Here is an 18,468-nt window from a genome sequence, read left to right on the forward strand (position 1 = left end):
GCTTTTCTTGCGTGTCCATATTCTCTGTTTTGTTTTTTGATGCAATTTGATAATGCTAGTACATTACCTTCCCATGCATCTTCCTCGCTGGTAACTTGCCTAAGATTCATCTCTGACAGTCAGTAACCAGTAGCTTGTTTTGGTTGATTTATGACATCAAATAAGTAGAATGACTGCAGAACTTTACTGCAAGGTTTCCTTCTCCCTCTAGGCTCCTCTGTGAAGTCTCTTACCCATGGTATCCAGTTCATCTGGTACACTACATTTATCACCTTCTTCTGTTTCCCCGATAAAATTAGCATATGATGCGTGCACATTGCTGAAATACAAGTTGATTCTTCCAGCAGTAAAGTAATTAAGCTAAAGAAAGTGGAATGAATACAATGCCGCATACCTATCTTATGGAGAAGCTTGGATTGCTTTTTCAAAATAGATAGAGGCTCTATCTTCATCGCCTTGAAGCTCCCATGTCGACTTAGTATATTGTGACAGAATATCAACATCCCCTGGATTTCCTAGAATTGCACTAGTGTAGTACTCCTGTGCTCTCCCAAAGTCTTTCTTTGTCAAAATCACACAAGTCTATAGTCACTTGCAATTCATTGTTTAATGGAGAGAATAGGACTCACCTGATACAGAAATTGAGCATAATTTTTCAAGAATAAAGGGTTTCCAGGATTTTCCTCAACCATCCTCTTCTAATGTTCCTCAACCCTATGATTATCCCCACCATCCCCACTGGACTCTCCATTAAAGTCAGCGCCTTCCCCGCCAATGCCAATTCCTCTTGCAAGATACATTTCTTGATCAATAACTTAGTGTTTCCCATTTCGTTCCTGAAACTGAACTCACTTCCTCCATAGCCACTTTGTCAAATTCTAGATCATTTTCATCTTCCTCGTCTTCATGCCAGCCTAGTATTGTTTCCAACGTCAAGCATTTGCTTCTCCTTGAAAACATCTGGGGTTGGTTCTGATTTTTGTTTGTATTATTTTCTTCATCGCTCCAACAAGTATAAGCTAGTGCTTCCGAGTTTCCATCAGACAGGAAATCCATTATGGCAATCAGAGAAATGGTCAGCAACTGCGGGGAAGAGTTGCAAGGGACAGAAGGTGGGAGTAATTTATTGCCGCGGTTATGGCGGTTGGTATGGGGAAAGACAGGTGGGAGGTGGCACTGGTTCTTGGTTTCACGGTAATTGTTTATGTTGTTGTTAACGTTTTTGCTGGTACTTCTCTTAGAAAATGAATAATGAGAGGGTCAAGAATTGATGTTGATGCGCTCCTCATCTTCATCTTACATACACAAGAAGTTGCTACTTGACTGACTGACACTGTTCAATCGATTCATTTGACAACACGTTGCACAATACATTGTCTTCGAATTGGTCATAGTTAATAGCCAATGATATAAATCAATATTAATTTCTCAAACAAAATGGTTATATGCCCAACCCAAGAGCTTCATGCCACTTTCTTCCCCAAGGATCCAATAGAATACAAGTTGACTGCATGAACTGATTTATCTATGATATAGTAATTAGCCTTGGGTCGGTACGTGAAAAAGATGGCAACGGAGAGGAGCAAGGCGAGGATCTTAATCCTTATCTTCGTTTTTATAGGATATATCAATCATCGTTTTTATCTTTGCAGGATATATCAATCTCCATCTCCAATCATTCTCGTTACGGGAATGACAATGATTCTCCATCATTTTCTCAATAAGAAAAATCTTTTTTTTATCCTCGTAGAGAAAAATTTTCTCCTTGTACCTATAAGAAAAAAATCTCTTCTTCATACCCGTTAAATATAATATAAATATAATTAAATAACAAATTAAGTTAAATTAAAATCAATTTACTATTTCAAATATCACAAATATCATATATTAATCATTTTAATATGTATAATAAAAACCTAATTAAATTTAAAAAAATATAAATAATTTAAAATTATAAAGATATGTTAATATTTTAAATAAATTTATTAATATAAAAGGATGTAAATAGGGACAGGATAGGGCGAAATGGGACAAGGAGGGAACACATGTATCATCGTCCTCGATCCATCCCCAATTGGGGAGTTTTTTTGGTCTCTCTCTTATTTCAGTTTTTCATTTTTATCAAAGAATTTTTTTTTTGTTAGGATTAGAGAAGACCAAAACTTTTAAATTTTGTTAGAAATTGTCATCTCTAATATGTGGTTTTAAAAAAAGAGTAACCCTAATAACTGTTTGGAAGCTTCATGATGAATTTATAGTTTTCAGATGAATTTGTGGATCAAAGGTAATTTTCCCAAACCCTAATTCATCGATCAAAATTAAAAGCATCAGATCACATGTGAAAATATCACATTTCATAAATGAGCTTTTGAAAAGCATTTTTAAATCTCGTAATCTCTCTCTTTCTCTCTGTCTCTCTCTCTCTTTCTTAAAATAAAGAAAAATGGGAATAGTGGTTAATTCTCAAATATTAGTATTGCCATAATTCAGGAGGTTAAAAAAAAAAAGGTCCCACGAAATGTGAGATTTGATCTGACAGAAAATTGGAATACGATACCCAGCTAGAAGAGTGTAAAAGTTTCTGTGCTGCAACACGAAAACAAATTCGAAACTTAAAGATCGTCTGAGAGATTTGGAACGTTTTCAGGCAGCAGCATGTTTGGTTGCCACTGTTTTTATTGGAGCACACTCTCCGATTCATCTCCTGCACAACCTCGAACTTTCTCCTTGCCCGCTTCACTTCCCAATTGGCCTCAAGGTATCACAATTTGGATTATAAAGTTTTGATCTTTTTGCAAATTCAATCGTGGGCTATTTCATTTTTTGTTTAGTTCTTGTTTTTGGTTCATGGGTTGGATTACCGCTTCTGCATGTGGTCGCGTATTATGCATTAATGTTGATTTTTGTAGGCGTTAATTGATTGGTGTTGCTTTTAATCTACGTACATTTCATATAATTTTTACTGTAAATTATATTTATGGGCAGTTTGCGAGCTCATTACGGTTAAAACTTTAGATGATTTGGCTGGATGCTTAACAATTGGCCATCTCTTTGCTCTGTTTGTTTTGGTCAGTCTCTACAGGATCATTTGTCATGGCTTGTAGGCAATGAACAAGCTAATTCATGTAAACAACTTACTGGAAAAAGAAAATGTTTTAAAAATTGATAGTTGTGTAGGAATGAGCTTATCGAGATTTAAATTGATAATCTGAATGTCTCTGTTATAGTGGTTTATGGTTTTTCAGCATGAAATTATTTTCTTTTATCTGCTTTTTATCCTGTGTCTTTGTTCTTTATTGTATTTTATATTTTCTTTGTCAAAGCATTTGGAGAAGTGTGTCCTAGACAAGTTTATATAATGTGTGGAGGTTATACTGCAATCTGCTTTCTAATTTTGTAGTCTTTTCATGGTAGAATATTTCTGATTAAACTTGATTGGTGAATGGACCTGCTTCCTCCCCCACCATTACCTATTAGATTTCTTAGATGCCCAAAATTTTAAAGTAAATTCAACTGAATGATATAAAGCAATTCTTTTCTTTACGGGTTGCCATCTCTTTGAGTTCTTGCTTGCTATTATCATACTAAACTTTGCAATTGTTTGTTTACTTTCTCAGGTCAAGGATTTGCCTCCGGAAGAATAAATCTTGGAGAAATAGAAGTTGTTCAAATTTCCAGATTTGAGTTCATTTGGAGCTGTGATCTTTTGCAGGACAAGAAAAAACAGGTTACATTTTATAAGCCAGTGGGAATTCCTAATGGGTTTTATTGCCTTGGTCACTATTGCCATTTCGATAATCGGCCGTTGAGAGGATTTGTTCTTCTGGCTAAGGAGGTGGCTTCTTCTGTACCAGAAGCTAGTCATTTTTCTGATCATGTTTACTCACCAGCTCTTGAGAAACCTGTTGATTATACATTAGTTTGGAGTTCAGCTGATGAGGATGAGGAGAACTATGAAGGTTGTGGCTTCTTCTGGTTTCCCAAGCCCCCTGAGGGCTATAAATCCGTGGGATTTTTGGTTACCAACACTCCAAACAAACCTGACTTGGATGAGGTTAGATGCGTTCGAGGTGACCTGACAGGGAAATGTGAAGCTTATTGCCTTGTACTTGATACCTGTCTTAAGTTCTCAAATTTTCCATTCCGGGTTTGGGGCACAAGACCTCATGACCGAGGAATGCTGGGTAAAGGTGTCTCTGTGGGGACATTTTTTTGCAGTAGTGACTTGAACTCTGGGGAAGAGTTGAATATTGCATGCCTGAAGAATTTAGATCCTACGCTACATGCAATGCCAAATTGCGATCAGATTCATGGACTCATCAATCATTATGGACCAACTCTTTTCTTTCATCCTGAAGAAATCTATTTGCCATCTTCTGTTTCATGGTTTTTCAAAAATGGAGCAGAGTTGTACAAAGATGGGGATTTGATTGGTGAGGTCATCGATCCTAGTGGCTCGAATTTACCTGGTGGTGGGACAAATGATAAGAAATTTTGGATAGACTTGCCGCATGATGACAGGAGACACAGCGTCAAACGTGGAAACTTGGAAACTGCAAAGGTTTATGTTCATGTGAAGCCTGCTCTTGGTGGGACATTCACCGATATTGCCATGTGGATTTTTTGCCCCTTCAATGGGCCTGGCACTCTCAAAGTTGGAATCATGAACATTGCTCTCAGCAAGATTGGTCAGCATGTGGGTGACTGGGAACATTTCACACTCCGTATAAGCAACTTCACTGGAGAGTTGTGGTGTATATACTTCTCGCAGCACAGTGGTGGTGAATGGGTGAATGCATATGATTTGGAATACATAGAGGGGAATAAAGCCATTGTTTACTCCACAAAAAATGGACACGCTAGCTTTCCTCATCCTGGCACCTACATTCAAGGATCAGCAAAATTAGGAATCGGAGTGAGAAATGATGCTGCTCGTAGTAATTTATTTGTTGATTCAAGCACCCATTATGAACTTGTTGCTGCAGAGTATCTTGGAGATGGGGTTGTTACTGAGCCTGGCTGGCTGCAGTTTATGAGAGAATGGGGTCCAAAGATCGTTTACGATTCCAGAACAGAGCTAGATAAAATAATGAATATTTTGCCTGTGAGACTTAGGTATCCGTTTGAAACCATGTTTAATAAGCTCCCACTAGAGCTGTACGGGGAGGAAGGTCCTACTGGGCCCAAGGAGAAGAACAATTGGGTGGGCGATGAAAGAGGCTAGGTTGAATCTGAAATTCAAGCCTGTAATGCCTGTATTATAGTCATAATCTTATAGCGATATTAAAAGGTAGGATAGAGTTGCATTTAAAGCAAAAGTTGTTATCAGTATGAGGAAGGGTTGTGTGGAATATGCATCATAATCACTGGAAATGATTTTACATTGCAAACTGGAATTAAACAATTTTATATTGACAGAATTTCTTGGGAGACATAACAAGAGTTGTAAAATAGCTAAGAATGCAGAGAGACTGAGACAATTAATTTCTGTTGTGCAATTTCACTTGGCCAAGAATCTGGGTTTTGCATTGAACTAAAACTGATGACGAATAAAAGACTAGTTTAGAGAATTACATGAGTCTCCAAGAAGAGGTCTCCCAAAATCTTGTTCATATTGGTTTTTTTAAAGATGAATTGATCAAGTATTTCTGTTTTACGGGTCCATTGGGGCCGTGATATATGGGCTGCAGATGCTTAGTCTCTACCCGGTTCTAACCAAAAGCATTTTCGAGTCAAATTAACTCTTTCGAGTGTTCTGACTCTCCAAACAACTTAAATGGTGCAGCCGGTGCGGCGGAGGTACAAAGTAATCACCTGCTAGAGTCCATATAGTTGAGAAAGAAGAAAAAGTATCAAAAGTCAGAGAGATATGTTGGCGAGAAGGTTGAGTTCTTTATTTAGGAGCTCCCAATCTTCGAAGGGTTCTGGGTAGAATTTCTTCTTTTTCTCTTCAATTTTTTTATCAACTTCGTAAGGATTGGATTATTAATTCTCTTTATTATATCTTTATTTGGGTCCTTCGTTTTACTTTAATAACAATGCGTGTTTGATTTAGGGTTCTGGTGTTTGACTGGTAAAATGATTTTGCAGCTCCGCAAAGCCTTCGGATGATGAAAAAAGCAAGTCATATGTTTGTAAAGCCGTGTCTTTTGTCTTGATTATGGTTACCGGTGGTGTGGCTTTGAGCGCTCTTCACGACCTTGCTATTTATCATAGCTGTAGCAGGTATACTTGTTTAGTCATTTATTTATTCTGTCAGGCTTGCCATTGAGATATCTAAACTTAAAGTTTTTGTTTTATTAATCAAGAATTCAGGCAAGGCTTCGTAAGATTCTGTAATTTGCGTATTGTGTTCTTGAATTTTATCTTATTGAGCCCTTCATTCAAAAGGTAGTTACTCGACGTTTGGCAACTTGATTTTGTGTAAGGCTATCTGATTAGAAGTTATAGTTTATGGAACTTTCAAAAAGAGAGTTAGTGCCCAAATCAGATGTTTTAAATTTATTTGTATATTAATAAATTTTCCTTGCTTTAATGAAACCTAAAACTTCAAACTTTGTAGATCTTTTTCCTTTGAAAACCCAGCAATTAGTGTTTGCAGATAGTGTAGGAACTTTATCATAAATGGTGAACCACAAGGATGATGTTATTGTATGAATTATGAAATGTAGATATATGCTGCAAGCCTCTTGCAAAAATCATTGGTTCTGACTTTAAAAGAATATAATTCAACATTTAAACCAAAGGAATTATTTTTCAGATACCTAGATGCATACCTACCCAACATGATCTAATTGAACTAGGGAACTGATTTTACCTGAAAAAAGGAACCTCCAGCATAGGCACCAGCCAAGTTTGTTTACAAACAGTAATCTTATATAAATCCTGTAGCTCCTCTGCTGAACTAGAACCTATCAACTGGGACTAGTTTTGAACAAATCAGCTGGTTTCTAACTTTAGTTATAATTTTCATCTCCTAAATTTGGGTATCTGTGTTGGAAAGGGAGAAAGAGACCGGTTTCCTAGTACTTGAAGGTGGAGATAGGATGAAGTAGAGAAGTAGAAAGTGTTCTCTAGTGCTGTTCAATAGAAACTTTTTTGAGCTAGTCAACAAATATTTTGTATGTACCCAGTCTAGTTAGCAAGGGAGTAAATATGCTTCTTTCCTGCTAGTTCTTTGCACTATTCCATGTTATATCAATTTATGAACAGCATACTGGAAAGCCAAGAATTGCGGCATTTTGTGTGCGTTTTGTTTGTTGAAGGTTTATAATGATGAATGCCAGTTATTGTTGCTTTGAAAACTTCTTGGGTTTTCTGTGATTCTTCACTTTTCTAATTCTTATCAAAACAAAAACTTTACTGTATTCACAAGCAAAAACAATTTCTTAATCTTCTTCTAAAGGTTTTTATAAAATCATTTAACTGAGAAATTTGAAGGCTGCCAATTATATTTATCATTTGCTTAAAAAATTTTCAGCAAGGCCATGGAGAAAGCGAGTAAGAATGAGGCTATCATCTTCATCTAAATGTTTTTATAAAATCATTTAACTGAGAAATTTGAAGGCTGCCAATTATATTTATCATTTGCCTAAAAAATTTCACCAAGGCAAAGGAGAAAGCGAGTAAGAATCAGGCTATCATTAAGTCTATTGGAGAACCAATAAAGAAGGGCCCATGGTACAATGCATCTCTTGAAGTGACTCACAAGAGACATTCTGTTTCTTGCACATTTCCAGTCTCAGGTCCCCAAGGCAATGGAGTCTTCCAGTTGAAGGCAGTCCAAAATGGAGGTTTGTGCCGAATTTAAGTGCCCTGTCTCCTGTACTCTTTATGTTGGATAGGATTTCATCATGTTCTCGAATTTGATTACTAGTCAGCTTACATATCTGAGACATTTTCCTGAAACTGTGGTTGCTACTGCTTTTTACCTTTTTTCAGAAAAAGAAGTTCAGCCAAGGATTATTGTTAGTATTTTTTTTAAGGGAAGAAGAAAATACATGCAAGACTAGTGTTATGTTATATACCATGAGCAATGCTATGTGTATCCAATTTTGGGTACTCAGATGATGTGTCATCATGTGATTGAATATCACTTAATTCTTAATTCAAAATTATTCAATCACATAATGATATTGGATACCTAATTGGATACTCTGGGTGTACATAGTTTTATCAATATACTATATTCTTTATCTGATGTTTGGATTTGAGTTCAGTGAATAGAGTGAGATATAGTGGTAATTTGTCATCACTTTTTAATCTGTTGTGCATTTTTTAGCAATCTTGTTGTAACTAAATTCTGATATCCTTGTTTTTCCTCTCAGACAGCTGGTTTTCCTCTTTACAGCCACAGAAGTGGGAAATTCTAATCATGGATGCTCTTCTCCGCATTCCGGAAAACGAAGGGAAGCAACAAACAATGCGAATCAGCATCTCGGACAACTTGTCACCTTCAGCTTCCACCCCTCAACCACAGGAGAAACAATGGCAACAGTAAACTGTAACATTTGATGCTTTTATAGGTTTTCCTTTTCTCTTGCTATTCTTCATGTGGTCATCACAAAAAATTCTGCCACAAAAAATTCTGCAGAATTTTGTTTGTTTAATAAGAAAAGTTGGCACGTCCATTAGATACAACAGCTATTGTATTTGATAAGCTTGGAATTACAGTTCTGGATTTAGAGTTGGATATGATCACCAAACATGAAGCTTCATACATTTTGTTGGGTTTGTCCAATGAAACCCTCATCTAATGGCCAGTTTTTATTTATTTTATGCATAATGTATATATTATGAACATAAATAATGAATAAAAATTTATACAAATTTATATATAAATGATCTATAGAGATTATTGTTTATATTCTTATAAGATGCCGGAGCATTCAATTATGCGGGGTTTTGACGTGGACTCTGTTTCCAGGTCCATAACACCAACCTACACCGTCGATATGGACAACTGCCGTATATGAATTAATTGCTTTGCCGTAATTCAAACGGAGTTTAAAATGTAATTGATGGCGAGGGTGAGGTTGAGAGTTCGTAATTGATTGTGTTGTCAGTGAGAGGGCGGCGTTTGTGTAAATGATGTGGTCCTCTACGTGTCAGAACATCGTGATGAACACGGTGGTCTCCGTTGTCGCGTTGTCTTGGGAGCATTGCGGTGGTTGGCTGCGAGAATTTCGTGTTTTTATTATTTTTTGTCCAAGCAAACAAAAAGCTGTATGTCTTATCAATTCCAATTTATGATTTTTTTTTTGAATTTAAAGGAAGTTAAAATTAGTGGATTGAGTTGACCAACAACGATAGACTCCAGAAGAAATAAAAAAGATGGAGGCGCATAAAGCCGACAGGTGGGGCATACGGCAATCGCCATCACCACTACCACCACCAATCCTAATTTTGTTTTCTTTGTTAAAACTAGTTGTCGTCTATAGAATCCTCGAAACTTAAACCACTTCTTCTCTTTCTTCTTTGTTTTACTTGATCTTTTTATGTAAACAATCTGTCTTGTTTGTTCTTCTTCTTCTTTTTCTTTTCTCTCTGTAGATATGTCTGCAAGTGGGTCAGTTTCGACGGTGTCTAGAGATGATAATCTGGTTTCATCTTCTGAGGATTCTTCCTGTCCGGATGATTCCGACCTCCAGTTGGGCCTTGGTTTAAGTCTTGGTGGGGGTGGGGCTGGTAATTCTGCGTTTAAGCTTCAACAACAAGCGTCTTTTGGTGCTCAATATGCTACGAGTCTCACGGCTAAAAATTTCCCTTCTTCCTCTTCTTTCTCTTCTTCCTCTTCTTCTTTGGGCAAACCTAGTCATGCCTCTTGTGCCAAGAGAAGTGCTGATTCTGTGGCTAATGCTTACAGGTAATTCTTACTCTAGCTTTTTAAATTTTTCTATCTCTATTTCATGATTCGTTTTCTTTGTAAATTTTCAGCTAGTCTTGTTTCCACTTGTGAGTTTATTAATAGATAGGTCGCAACAGGGCTTAAATTTCTATTATTACATTTTTTTTATGATATGGTTATAGGAATTTATTGATTAAGAAATGATTATAGGTGCTTGTCTTATGATTATGGAATTCATTTTTGCTGGCACTTCGTTTTTAGCGTTTTGGTTGCTTAGTATTTTTGGTATCTGTTAAAGTTCATTATTATATGCATTTAATTTACTAACCAACCCTAAATTCAGGCTTGTGCTTTTTGGAGCATTTAGGGGATCCGGTTTCATCTGATGACAGGGTCTCTGTTTGATCATATTCCTTGTTTCTAATAGATGTGTTTGTTTGGCTCTTAACTATCTCATTTTAGGTGCAAAATTATATATATGTGTGTGTGTGTCTCCCAATTTTGTGAATTGATCCTTGATTCCTTTTATATATTTCAGTTTAGAGTTAATATAGGATTTTAGGATCAGACTATCAAGCATGTCTTCTTGTCTTTGGAACTGAGAAAATATATTAAATCTACAAGGAGAAAGTAAGCACAATACGAAATCATGCAATAGCATCCAAAACACCACTCTGATCCCAAAAAAAAAAAAAAAATCCCTTTACATACAAAACCCCTTCTCAATTGAGATGATTAAGAAAAACTAGTGATCTTGAAATTCCTTGGAGACTGCCGCCAGCATTCCAAGTGCAAAATTATTCTTCTCAGTGAAGTTTTCTGGTACTTGGTTGATTGTCTATATCATCGTTCATTAATGTTTGTTAACATACTATGAAGTTCTAATGAATTTAAGCTTCTTACTTTGGGTTCAGAACTTTTTCTGAAACTGATAGTATTGGATTTCTGGTTTAATATAAATCTTGAAGCAGTCAAGTAGTAGGATGGCCTCCTATTAGGGCATACAGGATGAACAACATAACCAATCAAGCAAAGTCAGTAGCCACTGATGAATACAACTCAATGATTGAGAAAAACAAAAGAAAGAATGGTGTGGTAGAGAATACTACCAATGGCAGCAACAAGAACTATGGTACTGGTAAAACCAAGACTTCCCTGTTTGTGAAGGTGAATATGGATGGAATTCCAATTGGAAGGAAGGTTGATCTGAGTACTCATAGCTGCTATGAGACCTTAGCACAGACTCTGGAGGATATGTTCCTCAGGCCAACTATAAATGTTACTGGAATAAGTGAGTTTTTCATATCTTCTCGTGGCTAAAATAATATTCAGTATATTATTTTTCATTTTATTCTCTGCTGATCATGAAGTTTGAATGTTTCTATTCTATTTTCCTGCATTCTGAATTGAGAAAAGTTTTAAGGGCTTGTTTTTCTCTTCTCAAATTTGGTTTGGATTATTTGATTTTTCTTCCCTTCAAATTTAGGCCAGCATATTGAAAATCTTACAAAATTTATAATCCTACAAGACATGAAATGATTCCAGAAAAGCTGAGTTCAGACAATGGCTAATTGAAGTTTATTTAGAAGATAATCATTAAAGTAGACATGCTGTTTTATTGATTGAGGCATCACTGTGTAATTAGGATCAGGCATACAGGAACATGACACAAGGGTAGAAGCAACAAGAAGTTTGAAATTGCTGGATGGAATGTCTGACTTTGTGCTTACTTATGAGGACAAGGAGGGAGATTGGATGCTTGTTGGAGATGTTCCTTGGGGGTATGTACTCACTGGCACATATATGCTTAGATATTAATCCATGAATTAGTTGCTCCCTTTCAAGGGTGCTTTTCACAAACTTACAGTTCCATGAAAACTTGGTGAAATAAACATCCTGAAGTTATGTGGCCCAACTTCTTCCAGCCGTTATCAAATTGAACTACTTCATTGAAGCAAAGATCTTTTTGCTGTTATTACTTAAGTATACTTAGATATGATGACAATTCCTTGGTAGAGTGCTATAAGGCACTCTATTTATTGTTGTATGTATGCCTGGGCACTTTTTTTTTTTTCTTCATACAATCATGTAATGCTGCTGGAGAATGGTGGAGAAGTTAGTAAACATGCTCCATTAGTTGTTTTGAAGAGTTATGTAAATACCCTGTTGTGGAAGTTATCCTCTACAGTTTAAAGTTTATTATTTGTCATCTATTTAGGTTGGCATTGAAATTAATTTTGTCACTTGATTTCTATTCAGGATGTTCCTTACCTCTGTGAAGCGGCTTAGAATCATGAGGACATCTGAAGCTACTGGACTTGGTATGCACATGTGCACCAAATGGAATGATTCACCATCCCATATGTTCTATTTTAATGCATTCTGATTATGCTTGTTTTGTGTTTATTTGCAGGTCCAAGGATACAAGAAAGTAGTGGAAGACAGAGAAACAAGCCCATCTAAGCTTGTTTTCTTTTTAACCTAATGAGATTAAAACTCACACATTTTAGGAGATACACAAAAGCGAAAAAAAAAGTGATACTAAACAATGCAGTTATTTTGAGAAATCGAGATCAGTCCCCTACATGTCTTTGTTTGCGGTTGCTGTTTTATTTTTGTTCATTCCTCGTTGCAAGTCTCTTGGAATTCTCACCATACTTTTTGGAAGCCAAAGCACCTTACTTGTCTATGTAATACATACATGCACACTTAGGTGAACTCTATGTTTGATGCTGTGTATACTGGAGCACTTCAGGTTTTGTTTTGACGCACCTAAAAATGAGATCTGTTTTTCCTTGTTTTTTGGTTTTCTGTTTCTGGGTTAAGCTGTTCCACATTTGTTTTTCCTCTTAATCATCAAAGTAGTAGTTAAACGTTGTAATGTTGGAAATATTTTATGGCACAATAATGGAATAACAGAGACTTATCATCATCTTAATGGAGCTTGCTGAGAAATATCCTGTCCTAGAAAGGAAAGTTATATTCTTTCCTGTTTGTGTAACTCAGTTCTTTGAAATTGTTGAATTATGGAAAGTGCTTATACAGGAGGAATGTTAATTGCAAAAGTATAGAAGTCCTTCAATTGAACACTGAAGGAGACTTTTGTTGCTCTCATGTCAGAAAAATGAAACTTTAGTTGCAACAAAAGTCTGAATTTCATGTACTTGATAATATTCTGAACATCAATATAAACCAGTGATTACAAACATTAACAAAACAATTCTACATCTCCCCCCCCCCCCCCCCCCCCCCCCCCCCCCCCCCCACCCCCCAAAAAAAAAAAATAAAAAAATAAAACAAATAACAGCCTGAAGGAAATCGAATTTTGTTCCTACGGAAGGCCATTTACAGGTGATGTGCTGAAGACAGGGGTTGGTTTGTTATTTGTAAATTGATCATTGATACTCGAGCTTTTTCTTCGAGGTTTTGCCTCACCAAGCATAGTTATTACATCCCTCATGGATGGTCTGTCCTTGGGGAGTTTAGCTGTGCAAAGAAATGCTATTCTAAGGACTAAGAGCATCTCCTCTTGAACATGCTTACAGTTTCCTACACTCGACTCTAACACTTCTTCTAAGTTTCTATTTTCTCTAATCTTCCTTCGAATCCATTCGACAATGTCTACACTTTCACCAAAATCTGGATCTACAGGCCTCTTTCCTGTCAGAAGCTCCAGAAGTACCACTCCAAAGCTGTATATATCAGTCTTTTCATCAACCTTCAAGGTGTATCCATACTCTGCAAACAAATTGTACAACTATTAATCTTAGTTCGAATTCAAGAAAAAAGACAGTCAATGGGACAAAAGCTGGAATAGAAGTAGTAACTCACCTGGGGCAATATATCCATATGAACCAGCCACCATGGAAACTGTCTCATTCTTTCGCACCATCATCCTCGCCAACCCAAAATCAGCAATCTTTGGCTCAAGATTTGCATCAAGCAATATGTTATTTGACTTGATATCACGATGGATGATGGGTGGGTGACAATCATGGTGGAGATAAGCAAGGCCTTGGGCGACTCCTAGTGCTATGTTGTATCTAGAAACCCAGTCAACTAACAATCTCTCTGCTTGCTTGCTATGCAAGGCATCTCCGAGGTTGCCATTGTGCATATACTCATAAACTATCATCATGTTGGTGTCATTGTGAAGGAATCCTAATAACCGAACTATATTTCTATGTCTTAGCTTTCCCAATACATTAACTTCTCCTACAAAATCGCCACTGCCTTCTGTTTCAACAGCTCTTGATCTCCATAACTTCTTAACTGCAACAATAGTGTTCAACCTCGCTATATCTGCCCTGTAAACAATTCCTGTTGCTCCCATTCCAATCACATTCGATTCCTTGATGCAAGCAAGAATGTCACCACTTGTGAAGCCAAGCCTCTGAAATGCCATTAATCTCCACGGCCACTCTCCATTGCCCATTTCTAATCTTTCTTCAAAGCAACTTCCGTTTGAATACCACCTTTTGTACAGAGATCGCGCACCTAAAGCTGCGATTACAACTGCTAAAACGGATGAGATCCCAATGATCCATTCAGCAAGAATGCGCTTTGTGTGTAAGCTCCTCTGTCTCAATGTCATTGGTGAATCCTGGATGCAGGGAGGGAGGACACCTCCACAGAGACCAGCATTGCCGACAAGGTCATTTGGGTTTATTGTTCTTAGCACACCATTTGCAGGAACTGGACCTTCTAGCTTGTTGAATGAAACGTTGAGCATTTCCAATGCAGGAGAGGTTCCGATGCTGTTGGGTATTCCTCCGGTTAGAGAATTATTGGATAGATCAAGAATAGCCAATGTGGACATCATGGCTATTGCTTTAGGGATTCCTCCGGTCAATAGATTGTTCCTGAGATTCAAGTTTACTAATTTTTGGCATGAAGCAATGCTAGCTGGAATGGTACCAGAAAAAAAGTTCGATGAGAGATCAAGCACAGAAAGTGCAGGGCAGTCCTGAAATTGGTCTGGGATTTCTCCTACTAAGTTATTTTTTGAGGCTATGAAAGTTTGCAGATTTGGAATGGAAAGAATGGTGGAAGGGAGTGAAGATCTGAGTTGATTTCTAGATAAATCAATGAAAGAAAGTGAGGTTGAAGAAGAAATATCATCTGGGATTTGGCCGGTGAGACTATTGTTTGCTAATTCTAACCTCTGGAGCTTCTCAAGTTTTCCAAGCCCAAGGGGAATTGTACCAGCTATCTGATTATTATGCATTCGAACTCGAACAAGCGATTGACAAGTTGATAAGCTAGTTGGGATTGGACCTGAGAAGGCATTGTTGAAGAGAATGAGCTTGGTGAGGTTGCCTCTATTGCACAAACTTGCTGGGATCTCACCAGAAAATGCATTAGATGATACGTCCAACCACTGCAATGGTGAATTCATTCCTAGATCAATTGGCAGTGAGCCTGAAAAGGAATTGTTCCACAGCTCAAGCACCTGCAATTGAGTCAACCTCCCTACTCCAGCAGGGACTTGGCCAGACAGCTGGTTGCACATCAGATTTAGGAGCTGTAAATTTTTCAGCTCAGAAATCTCATCTGGAATATCACTTGACAACAAATTGTCAGAGAGATCCAGCAATTGTAATGAAGTAATGTTGCCTATTGATGCTGGAATCTTTCCTTTGAGATTGTTCTTATACAAGAACACTGTCTCCAGTAGCTTAAGCCTCCCCAATTCGGTTGGAATCTCCCCACCAAGATTACCTACTGCCAAATCAAGATACTTAAGGCTGGTAAGGTTTCCAAATTCTGGGGGTATTTCTCCTTCAAACTCATTGTATCCAATGATAATACTCTCCAGGGATGAAAGTTGCCCAAGCTCTCGTGGTATGTGGCCAGTGAGATTATTCCCAGAAAGGCCAAGAAACTTCAACTTTTGCAAGTTCTTGAAGGACACAGGAACAGAGCCTTCAAAGAAACTTCCTCTGAGATCTAAAGTCTCTAGTGAAGTTGCATTGCCAAGATCCTCAGGAATAAATCCTGAAAAGTTGTTGCTCGAAGCATTTAACAAAGTCAGTCCAGCTGCTCCTCCGAATCCAACTGGGAGGTTGCCAACAAGGAAATTCTGGCTTACATCAATACTCTTCAGTGAAGTGAGATTAGCTATAGATTTTGGGAATGATGAAGATAATCCATTGCAGCACATGTTTAGAGAAGTAAGGCTTTGTAGCCTTTGAATGTCATCTGATATGCTGCCACTAAGATTTATGTGGGAGAGATCCAGCTTCTCAACAGCTCCATTGGAGTTACACCATACTCCCGTCCAGTTACAATGAGCTGAATATTTTCCAGCTCCACTGTCCGGCAACTTCCAATCATCAAGGTATTTTAATGGATCTATAAGACCAGCTTTTATGGATAGTAAAGCCAATACTTCATCATTCAAAGCAGTATTTTGCACCACCTTAGCAAGACCAAGATAAAAACAAACAATGTAACAGTAGAACAAGACCAAAAACTGAACTTTCAACTTCAACCGCATGCTGTTCTTCTTGATTGCCTTTACTTCATGACTTTTAATTCTCCACGATTGTCAGTCTCTACACCAGCTAGCTAGAGAGGTGAGGTGGTCTAGTAAAAAGAGAGAATGTGAGTATGTTATGCTTATATGAGAAGTAATGGGAAGAAGATTTGTTAAGCGCTGGTATAAAAACAATAAAGAAAGATGTGATTAGAGTTTAATTATTGAAGAGCTCGTGAGATCTTGGGTTCTGCAACAGCTGTTAATCAGCAAGTAATGACGGGGAAGTTTTTGGACTTATTGGAAGCTTCTCCGACATTAAACATAGGCAAAGAATGTGTTCTACCACTGATACTTCCTTCTACTTCTCTGAATTTATATCAATATGACAGTCTATTGAGTAATATTGAAGCCGTTCGTCTTCATTTCTTTTAATATTTTATATCATAATCTTATACCTTAATTATAACATTTAACTGCTATAAGGGTATTTGTATTTCACCCTCTGTCTGCTTTCTTCAATATTCTTCATTAGCATTGAAGGCTTTGACATATTTCACAGCTGGGATCTGGTTTTTACCCTGATGCATATTGATTACTTAGAATAATATATACACAGAATAGATTATTGTTAAAAGGTAACTTTCAAGTATTTTACAGAAGTGGTGCATGCTCAAATTATTTAGGCTTCATCCAAGACTTTCCCTCAAGCAAAGATTTTTGGGTAACTTCTAAGCATGACAAGGATTAAGAATCATGAATAATTTGATGAAGAACATGTGAACAATTCAAACCCCCAGCTTTGAGCCCACATGGCAATGAGTAGCAGTACATACGTATATATATTTTGGTCCCCTAGAGTCAAATAAATCTTTACTCTAATTTGCAATAATTCTGATGCAGATAATGCTGAGGTTGCCTCAGTTGAATAATCCACATTGTCCTGGTTTTAGGGGTTATTTTAAAGAACCAGATCAAACCCATCATACATTAATTAAATGGTTTTGGTTCCCTTTGGAGTAGGTTAGTTTTAGTTATTTTGGTTATGATTGAAAGAGAAGGAATCTATCCATGTTATGTCTATAATCCAAACACAGAACAAAGACAAAATCAACTAATTTTTTTTTTTTTCTAATAATTTTTATCCTTATATTCTCCTTTTTTACCTTCAAACACTAGCTAACACAGTCATCCAAAATGAAAATTTCACATATGGGAAGTAGCGGTACAATCTAGAGATTACCAGCAGTTTGCCTTTTTTCATTGAAAGCAAATGATCTAAAATAAAGAAGAAAAGGAAAGAAAAAGATGAAACTTTCCTTTCTATGGGAGGGAAAGAGTGAAAATATGTTACATTAGAAAGGAATGTTAGTGTTGTGACCACATGCAAACCAAAAGAAACCAGAATTAAAAAAGGGGAAACATGAGGAAATGGGAGGAAGTGATGCACATTATCAGTGATATTCATGAGAAAGATAAACATATAAAAACAGAACAAAACTGCAAATTCCCACATGGAGGCATGTGGAGGAGTGAATTAAAATGATCAGCTAGGAGAGAAGAGTGAATTAAAGTAGGTTAGAAGCCATGTGAAACAGCAGCTTCCTAGGGAAGGGAATCAGCGGTGGGTTTTTTGCCTATTATTAGAGAGAGAAATGGGAAAGAGTTTATAAATTGGAAATGGCGATTTGGTTAAGATGAAAACTTACGTGCCACCACATGGGTTTATGCCAAAAACCACCGATAACAGCCTTTCACGATCGAAAAGGGATCAGATGCTGCACATCATCAACATGCGCCCCTTCCTCTCCCTCTCCCTCTCCCTCTCCCTTCATGAATTCTGCTGCCTATTCCATTCTTAACCCACTTACATTTTCATTATTATGCGAAATTAATTGATTAATTAGTAGGATACTAATACTATTCTTAATTTTTATTCCTGTGTTTTTGAGAGGCGTTAGGGGTAATGACCCATAACCAAACTAAGGGCATTTCAAGACCCGTTAAGAAGGTTGATTTATTGTCTTTTGTCTTTAATCTGTTGGTTAGTTATTCCAAGTTCTATGAAGTTGAAATTCAAACTGCGGCTGCTAAGTTGAGATGGGTTCAAGTCTCCTAACACTCTAAGACTGATCATTGGATC

At 37.1% G+C, this 18,468-nt stretch overlaps 3 protein-coding genes across 11 annotated transcripts; 2 read left to right on the plus strand and 1 right to left on the minus strand.

The window, feature by feature from the left end:
* Positions 1-2,238: 2,238 nt before the first annotated feature.
* On the plus strand, positions 2,239-8,721 carry LOC123216003. Of its 6 annotated transcripts, XM_044636340.1 has the most exons (6): positions 2,239-2,758; positions 3,618-5,290; positions 5,786-5,928; positions 6,091-6,225; positions 7,481-7,793; positions 8,328-8,721. In XM_044636340.1, the coding sequence occupies exons 1-2, from the start codon at positions 2,656-2,658 to the stop codon at positions 5,222-5,224; spliced, it is 1,710 nt and encodes a 569-aa protein (XP_044492275.1). In that variant the 5' UTR covers positions 2,239-2,655; the 3' UTR covers positions 5,225-5,290; positions 5,786-5,928; positions 6,091-6,225; positions 7,481-7,793; positions 8,328-8,721. The 6 variants fall into 6 exon arrangements, with proteins under 6 accessions (XP_044492275.1, XP_044492276.1, XP_044492274.1 ...); XM_044636341.1 differs by having other exon boundaries at positions 2,240-2,758; positions 3,618-5,928; positions 6,056-6,225; XM_044636339.1 differs by having other exon boundaries at positions 2,240-2,758; positions 3,618-5,928; positions 6,309-7,793.
* A 580-nt stretch (positions 8,722-9,301) lies between these two features.
* LOC123216005 (auxin-responsive protein IAA11-like) lies at positions 9,302-12,779 on the plus strand. 3 transcript variants are annotated; one of them, XM_044636349.1, is made up of 5 exons: positions 9,302-9,865; positions 10,816-11,138; positions 11,499-11,628; positions 12,107-12,168; positions 12,261-12,779. In XM_044636349.1, the coding sequence occupies exons 1-5, from the start codon at positions 9,555-9,557 to the stop codon at positions 12,308-12,310; spliced, it is 876 nt and encodes a 291-aa protein (XP_044492284.1). In that variant the 5' UTR covers positions 9,302-9,554; the 3' UTR covers positions 12,311-12,779. The 3 variants fall into 3 exon arrangements, with proteins under 3 accessions (XP_044492284.1, XP_044492282.1, XP_044492283.1); XM_044636347.1 differs by having other exon boundaries at positions 9,322-9,865; positions 11,493-11,628; XM_044636348.1 differs by having other exon boundaries at positions 9,347-9,865; positions 10,819-11,138; positions 11,493-11,628.
* Positions 12,780-13,118: 339 nt separating this feature from the next.
* LOC123216006 (MDIS1-interacting receptor like kinase 1) lies at positions 13,119-18,436 on the minus strand. Of its 2 annotated transcripts, XM_044636352.1 has the most exons (3): positions 18,035-18,436; positions 13,679-16,435; positions 13,119-13,585 (listed from the first exon to the last, which is right to left on the minus strand). In XM_044636352.1, the coding sequence occupies exons 2-3, from the start codon at positions 16,344-16,346 to the stop codon at positions 13,179-13,181; spliced, it is 3,075 nt and encodes a 1,024-aa protein (XP_044492287.1). In that variant the 5' UTR covers positions 16,347-16,435; positions 18,035-18,436; the 3' UTR covers positions 13,119-13,178. The 2 variants fall into 2 exon arrangements, with proteins under 2 accessions (XP_044492287.1, XP_044492285.1); XM_044636350.1 differs by having other exon boundaries at positions 13,679-18,436.
* Positions 18,437-18,468: the final 32 nt, after the last annotated feature.

This window comes from Mangifera indica, chromosome 5, assembly GCF_011075055.1.
Source record: "Mangifera indica cultivar Alphonso chromosome 5, CATAS_Mindica_2.1, whole genome shotgun sequence".
Classification (NCBI taxonomy): Eukaryota; Viridiplantae; Streptophyta; class Magnoliopsida; order Sapindales; family Anacardiaceae; genus Mangifera; species Mangifera indica.

Excerpts from the sequence above, each read along its gene's own strand:
- LOC123216006 (XM_044636352.1), bottom strand. The coding sequence starts at position 16,346 with ATGCGGTTGAAGTTGAAAGTTCAGTTTTTGGTCTTGTTCTACTGTTAC. Across the intron at positions 13,586-13,678 it reads ATATGGATATATTGCCCCAG|AGTATGGATACACCTTGAAG; the intron begins GTGAGTTACTAC and ends ATTTGTTTGCAG.
- LOC123216005 (XM_044636347.1), top strand. The coding sequence starts at position 9,555 with ATGTCTGCAAGTGGGTCAGTTTCGACGGTGTCTAGAGATGATAATCTG. Across the intron at positions 11,629-12,106 it reads GTTGGAGATGTTCCTTGGGG|GATGTTCCTTACCTCTGTGA; the intron begins GTATGTACTCAC and ends ATTTCTATTCAG. Across the intron at positions 12,169-12,260 it reads ATCTGAAGCTACTGGACTTG|GTCCAAGGATACAAGAAAGT; the intron begins GTATGCACATGT and ends GTTTATTTGCAG.
- LOC123216003 (XM_044636340.1), top strand. The coding sequence starts at position 2,656 with ATGTTTGGTTGCCACTGTTTTTATTGGAGCACACTCTCCGATTCATCT. Across the intron at positions 2,759-3,617 it reads ACTTCCCAATTGGCCTCAAG|GTCAAGGATTTGCCTCCGGA; the intron begins GTATCACAATTT and ends TTACTTTCTCAG.